Genomic DNA, 8258 nt, shown 5'->3' with positions numbered 1-8258 from the left:
ATCTTTTTTGTTTGGTGGAGAATGAAAAGAATTTAATAGATGAATTATTTTGAACAATGTATGGGTTCCTTCAATTTTTACAGACAACTGGATTCCTTAATATAAGAATTTCTGTCCCAAGTAAAACTCTCACTGCTTCAATTAATATCTACATTCGTGTAGGGTTGCTGCCAAAAGTTGGTATGTCGATAATTTAGGTATTTGGAGTTAACAGATTATGTGTCTATATATAAATATGTATACAAAAAGAAAATTCAAGGCCATCCGATATATAGAACATGCACATAAAGCACAATGAAAGTAGCATTATGCATGATTTTATAGGGCCATGTCAAACTTTAAAATTGCAATTACTCCATAACATGATTTAAAGACTTACCAACTTTTGGCAGTAAATATTATTATCTAACTTTCAAAATGCTTCCTTGTTTAAAAATAAGTCACCGTTCAATTTTTTTTAGTCCGTAACCAAATTGGTTTCAAATTGTACTTTATTCATTATGATAGCTTTTGTGAATTCGAATCAAATTATTTAAAAATATGTAGGTAAGTATTATCAAATATGTTCCTGACAAATTGCGAAATGGTAGTTAATCATATTTTGTTGTATGCCTTAGTATTTAGGTATAGCCATGTCAATATTTGCATATTATAACAGGTGATATTTTTCAAAGTATGTTTCAATGAAATCATTGTAATTGAATAAATTATTTTGCTTTTAGTAATTCAAATGAAATTAACGCAATAATTATTTTGATCAAGTCAAAATATTGTCAATATATAAAAAACGCTCTATGAATTAATTCAAAAATAAATTTTGTATAAATCATATTAAACTCAGATCATTTTGATATTCCCGATAAGTAATAATTAATTACTATGAGAAATTTTAATATTACTTCGATGAATAATTAAAATACAGACTAAAATATTTATTATATATTTTTAACTCGTCAATTTCTTTGATAGACAAATTAACGTCAGTATTGTGGCGGCGATGAATGTTCTCGTTGGGGTGACAGATCCTGAGGAATTGCAGCCGTCTGTACCGCAAGTGAAGACGCACGATCTATATTCAAGTTGGTCTCCGCTGTGCTGGACGTAGTTGCAGTAATTTCCCAGGTCCAACGCTGAACAGTATCGGATTGTCCCGATTCCACCTAAATCAATCAAACACCGTTATACACAAACTGTAACAAATATTTATTTGACCTAGTACTCATATTGACAGACCAATTCTATCACCACTCGATGTTGACATTTGACTTACAGTTTATAGTTTATGTAATGCAGTGGAGAAGGGTGTTTGCCTGTTGAGACTCGACATAAATAAATAGTGCTCACTAAATTTTGTCAGTCATACTTATTTGTTTTCATTGAACTAAGAATACAATTTGCAGATGATACTGGTTAGTTTTTAAAATTCAATTAAACCAAACCATAATAGTTTAGATATGCTATGGGCAATCCGACAATTATAGTGCACACTTTCCAGCATACTTATTTGTTTTTGTTGAATTAAGAATACATAATATTACAGATATTGTCAGTTAGTTTTTTTTTTAATTCATTTAGCTTTGCCTACATACTTCAAACCATAATCAATAAAAAATATTCTTCTATCTATAAAATATCTAAAATTATGTATGATATAATGGCATAATTTTAGATATTTTACAGATAAATGAATATTTTTTTACTATTATCTACTATGGTTTGAATTTGGCAGGGTTTAATTGAATTTTAAAAACTAACAAGCGCTATCTACATATTGTATTCTTAATTCAATAAAAACATATAGGTATGACTGGCAAAGTTTAGTTTGCACTATTTATGTCGAATCTTAACAGCCTACCTCCACTCTTCGCCAATGATGTATTGTGAACCTATTCAATAATATTACTTGGTTGAACTATGTCAGGCCTTTTTGTTGGCCTCGTATTACTGAAAGAAGTTAAGTATATAATATTATGTATTTTCAAATAAAATTTAGAACTATATAATTTTTTAATAATTACAATTAATATTATGTCATTAATGACAGAAATGTTAAATGGCCATTCAATTGGAATAGTGATTCTTTAATTTTAGATCTAAAAGTACTGCCATTATGATATTTTTCTATTAATCAATTGTTGATCTTGGTAAATTTTTGTGTAGTCCTGTTTTATGAGCTTCAAATTAATAATGTTAGCGGCTAAATTTTTCATGTTGAAATAATTAAACATTTGTGCTTTTGATTGCTGAGGCCTTTGTAAACGTTATCGTGAAGGAAATTTATATGTAGACATTTATAAAAAAATATATATATATTATATAGCATATCTTGACAAATTTTTCCTTAGTTGATTAGAAAAAAAAGATCTTTGGACTCAAATAATGTTAAGAAAAATAAATCGATCTCTCTATTATAAAATGAAATTTTAAATACATCATAATTTAAAGATTTGAAAATACATTTACATGTTTCTATATCTTACTACATTTATCCCAGGAGTTTTTGGTTAGTAATATTATTTTTCTTTATACTTACTTATATGCAAATATTATTACTATATTATGTCAAAGATTAAAGTGATAATATGTATGATTAATTTTGGTTTATGTCCGCTCTTGCTAAGCATGCACAATAAATTTCAAATACAAAAAAAATATTGTTTTTTTCCACCCCCTTAACTATCACTTTAATTATTAAGAATTGACATAGATATCGACCAGAAAGGAAAAAGGACATAATCCACACAAATCCAATTTTACAGGAGGCACAAACATTTTTGTTATTAGAGTTAAAATATAAAATAGATTTAACCGTGAAGTGCATAAGTAATTATTAATTTGGTTTTTATATCCCTAATCTTATATTTATGAGTTGAAAAACCAACAAAAATGATGGTTAAGTCGTTTTTCCCATTTCACTTCACTCTTTTTTTTTTTTTAAATTGCCAGCTAAATTTAGGTATTAAATCAGCATTTCTAGCTTACTACATTTGGACACGTGTATGTATGACGTTATTATCCAATAAAACCTATTTTGAAAAAACTGGGGGTTATGTCCTTTTTCCTTTTTAAAGTCGATATGTTTTGATAAATCAAAATCAGTGGAACCAAACTTCAAATTATGAATTACGAATTTAAAAGAAAATAGGCTTACTTAATTATGAAAAACACTTGACCACTAACTCTGAAAATAACTAAATTGTTATTGACGGCTTTGAGAAAAGTAATTGGTAAGTAGAACTATGTATGTATAATGAGTTATTGATTATAGTATGTATGTATATACATACTTATCATGATTTGAAACTCACTACAGATGTCATTTATATGGGGGGATAAAAGATTTTCTGATGAAATGTGACATTGGGTTGAGGGGGGTCAAATACTAAATTTACAAACATATAATATACAAATATTAAAAAACATTAATAAACAACCCCCTATGCAATTAGGAAAATTTCCTATAATAAAGAAAATGCATGTGTATGTTCATTAGAAGTTTACCAAATTAATTTGAGTTTTACTATCAGTTGTCATTAGCATTTTTTGCTGTTGTAAATGTCAGTTGATCTGTTAATATGCACAAAGCTGTCTAATTGTAGTAAAACTAACCCCTTAAAGCATAAGCCTTGATGCAGTATTGTGCTTCGAACACTTCCTCACAAACTTCTGGTTCGAAGGTGTTATCCGGTTCATTGATGAGCATGTCGGAACAGTCTATCGACTGGGTGGAGTCACATTGGTAGCACTTTATCGTCCACACTTGTTATTTTAATCCAAAAGCAGCATGATTTCAAAAAGAAATGTTCTTGTTAGTAATAGATATGTTATTTGATTAGTAAAATTTGTTAGAAGTCCATTTATCACCTAGTCACCCTCCGACTCCATGTGCTCTGGAATTAAATATACATTGAAAATAGAAGATGTCATAATGTATAAATATTTTAATGATAGTCATATTTTAAGTAGGTAGCCAAAAATCGTTATGCATAAACAATACTAGACAGAAATGAATCTATGGATTATGTACGGAAAGGTAACAGTATAATATAAACTTTGTTTTTTTTTTCATTTTTAAATAAAGTGTTACTTGCGCCTGCAGTAATAATTTATTAAAAACGTTGTATTGACAGAGCGCCTCTGAAGCCAACTCCAATACATGATCTGATGCAAATACGACATTATTATGTTTTGTAAGTGGTGAATAAATTGAGGTATGAGGGTTGAACAAATTCAAGTGCACCGGTGAAAAAATTGAATAAATTGACTTTAAAGATAAATATGCGATTGTAAATTCTACATAAATTTTTTCAACTTCCTAAAAATGAGGTCTTGTTATCAAATGATGGCTTATTACTATTCAATTAAAAATATTGATATCAATTTACGTTTTTAGTGTTTGAAGGACAACAAGTCAAGTGAGAGAAAGAGAATAATATGTCAATCCTACGTTTAAAACTGAGGCGTAGTTTCCCCTTACTGTCGCGCAGTAGGCTCTTTGCACATTAGTGGAATAGTTTGACGATGGTACAATGAATGCCCAAATTAAGACTAAAACTTATGATTTTCACATTCATTTATAATGGGAATAAAATGCTTATTTCAGATATAACATGTCTGAATTCTATATCAGAACGGAACCTAACTCATAATATTTTAATTGCATGTCACTTATACTTGATCAATCCCCAGCATCTTAATTATGAAATATTTTAAACTAATGAAATAAATTATAATGGGAATCATCCCCTATAATAGGTGATACTAATTTTTAAATTGTAAACCTATGTGGGTGTTTTATTTTTTGAAATAATCAGTAAATATTACCATGTGACACCTCCAAAGCATTAGTAATCGAGTACAGTCACACCGTTATGTTAACATAATAATGCCAGAGGTTTAAGAGTTGTCCATATACGATAACACATAATGTGACGAAGGGGATAGTGGGGGGTTGGGTTTGTATAAATGTAATGTCATAATAAATTCATAAAACCAACAAAACATAAATTCTTTTTTTTTCTAAGAAATAATATCTATTACCTACAAGATGACATTTTAATTACCTATCTAGGTACCTATATCTATTGTAATCGATAATTTTTAGGAAACATTTTTTCACGATTGCGGGGAGGTGCAAACAGTGACGTCCCTAGACAAAATGCCGCCCCTGTGCAATGCCAAAATAACGCCCCACTTTTTATACAGTATTTTTTATCACCCGTGCACGTGTCGTTTCTGGTCACCATGGACGTCGAAGGGCAACGGAAGTAAACTAGACATCGTGAACCCGACAAAAAATACAGCCCAGTTAAACCTTTTATCTTAATTAATACATTTTGTTTCCAACCAGTGAGCTGATTTTTTTTGTGGAAAGATATTTTCGTTATTAGGTACTAAGTTTAGGTAGCTATTTCTATATATACCAAATGATTCTCCTCGATTTGCCGCCCTTCGAGTAACTGCTGCCCCCAAGCGACGCTCAATCTGCCTACCCCTACGGAACGTCACTGGGTGCAAAATGTGATTTAATTTAGACAGGGGGATAAAAATTTTGGTTACAATGTAGGGAAAAAAAATTAGGAAGTCCTACCTTTACCTACAGAGAATAATAATTGTTATAGAAATTCGTGTCATCAAATAATGAAATCACGATATCAGCGCATCTATTCTATACACAAGGCTGCTATCGAGGGCAATTTATCGTATTTATGTATTGAGGTATTATACATAGTTACAATAAGTTTGCCGTCAAAACTGTCTATCGCGCTCTAAAAGTTAACACAGCCAAGAGAGGGGCTGTTAAAACATAGCACTTTTTAACAGTTCAGACGGTTTAACTTATTGTACCTAACACACAATTTATAGCCTCAACACATAACATGATAAACTACGCTTGATAGCCGCCGATAGCAGCCTTGTGTATAGAATAGATGTGCTCCATTCGTTATTTAATTTTTAAACAAAATAAAGTGTTACAACCTTAATGCCTGATTAAATAATAATAAAATCAGTCATATTGTAATATTTTAAATGACATTTCAAGGTCTGATCAGATCAGTGATCTGCTTAGTTAACTGTAAAAAGTGGGTAATGAATAATAATTAGTTAGTGGCATAAAATTTTACAAATTTTAGGCGAATTTTCCGTAACATTATTTGACCCGGTGTAATGAATGCTCTTACCGTTTATAATCAAGATTACGTGAGAGCAATAAAATTTCAAATAAGTATTTTATTGTTTTCGACATATTAAATTACTTATATTTTACTAATCATCCCATCAAAATATAATTGTATCTTCGGGACGCTGAAGATGACGTTCAAAATATAGTTAAGTTTACTAATTTTGGTCAGTGTGGCCTTTGAATTTAGCAACTTAGAATAGGTATAATAACAGCCATTAATTTTGAGTCTTTATACAAGTTTAATAACTTGAGCCAATAAATCAATAAGTAGAATATTTATAGATGGATGCGTATTTCATAAGTTTAGCATTCTGTCGATTGTACCATGTCGTTTATTCGACATCTCAAGTGCGTGGTCAGTATGGGTGCGAATTACGAAGAATTTTCATTCAGATGATATCGATATTGGCGATTTTCTTTGACGTAAATGACGCAATCGATTCGTCAGAAGATTTAAAAGAGGGACCCAAAACCGTTTATTATTAAATAATACCAACATCTTATTAAAAAGATGCGTATTTCATACAAATTGAATAACAATCATTTTTAGTTTTGAAAGAATGAAAACCTAACCTAACCTAATAAATAACCAGTATATTGGCAATTTTCATTTTTTTCTGTCTGAGCTGGCTTCATGTAAAGTGTAAACCGACAAGAACTATGTTTTATTTAGACATGAATTTTATGTCAGTACTATACGACCCAAAGAGGTTGTACGGTATTTAATATACGGCCATATATTTCCGATGCAAAATTTCACGGTGAAGTGTGATATCATATATGGACGACCGCTGATGCTTAAAAATATACACCACCTATAAATTTGATAACATGTCAAAATTACGTATTGGAGTAGGTACATTGAATGATATTTTAAATAAGTGGATAACAATTTTATGTACTTATAGGTCTATTAGCGAAAGTTGAGGCGATATAAATTATTATTAAAAATTTGAAACACCTGTTTGTAAACAATGCGTCTGTGTAAGTATTCTGGTCGCCTCAACTTTCGGTAACAGACCTATACCCACCACCCACCTATAATATTATTAGATTTTTTGGAATCAAATGCAATACAGTCACATTGGACTTTGTTGCATTTGCTTCCAATAGCTAAAATTTATGTTATAGAATTGGTTAATAAGCGATTAGTAGAAGGTGTTGTGTCATAGCCGGCTGTGTCCCGTTCCCGTTGTTGTTGTTGTTGTTGTCTGTCTCACCTTCGAACCTTCCTACGTGTTTGATGCAATAGTTGGCACCGAAGACATCGTCACAATTCGATGGAACGAGATCAGGATCATCGTCGTTGAGAAACTCGTTGCAGAGGAACGGATTGTTCGGATCGGTCCCAGAGCACCGGTAACAGTTAATAGCTGACGCTTTGGGAAGAAAACAGTATAAACAAAGTATTAACAAAAATAATTACAAGATAAAAAGTACTTTTTATACACCTACCACGTTTTTAAATTCTGTTGAATCATATAAACTTGACAATTCTATGTATAAATAAATACTTTTTTTATTTTTTTTTGATGAATTATCCCATCAACTTGAAAGAAAATGATGACATACGTAATAAAGAGAGCGATAATAAAGAGAGCGATAATAAAGAGATTTTCAAACATTTATTAATTGAATAACATATATGAGATTTTTAAAACTTGTACTTGATATGAAGTAAAAAACAAACAAAAAAACAAGAAAGCGAGTTAATTCTTTTTTCAAAATCGACGAACGCCGTTACGCAAAAGTGCAAGCATTGAATTCGATCGAAGCGCCACCTTGCGGATTTTTTCCGAACTAACTTTCCATACAAAACAGAATTAACTGAAAATGAATTCAATTCTGATTAAAGATTGCTATAAGTATTAAAAGAATGCATTGTCATCGTGTTCTGATATATTCTAAAAGTTTCAAATGTCTAGCTAGTCGGGAAGTTAGTTAAAAGTCGATTGGAAGATTTGTACTGGACAAACAAGAAAACGAGCTAATAAAAACGTGGTAAAATAATAATAAATCATAAACACAGAAAAAATATACAATTAATGTGACCTTGTGAACTCACAAGCATGAT

The 8258-nt window shown here is 30.5% G+C and overlaps 1 protein-coding gene across 1 annotated transcript in view; it reads right to left on the bottom strand.

Annotated features, from left to right (window-relative positions):
• Window positions 1-3: 3 nt before the first annotated feature.
• The window catches only part of LOC147078946 (UPAR/Ly6 domain-containing protein bou-like), a 32164-nt gene continuing 23909 nt past the window's right edge, over window positions 4-8258 (bottom strand). The window contains exons 2-3 of the mRNA XM_085951623.1: window positions 7405-7563; window positions 4-1160 (exon numbers count right to left, since the gene is read on the bottom strand). Coding sequence (XP_085807749.1) covers window positions 946-1160; window positions 7405-7563 — 374 coding nt within the window. The 3' untranslated portion in view covers window positions 4-945. The remainder of the gene's footprint in view (window positions 1161-7404; window positions 7564-8258) is intronic.

The sequence above is a fragment of the Rhyacophila brunnea genome, unplaced genomic scaffold (assembly GCF_057557595.1).
Source record: "Rhyacophila brunnea isolate RB1 unplaced genomic scaffold, BYU_Rbru_1.0 scaffold_10, whole genome shotgun sequence".
Lineage (NCBI taxonomy): Eukaryota > Metazoa > Arthropoda > Insecta > Trichoptera > Rhyacophilidae > Rhyacophila > Rhyacophila brunnea.
The sequence above is the reverse complement of the archived record's forward strand: the minus strand, read 5'-3'. Positions and strand labels throughout refer to the sequence as shown.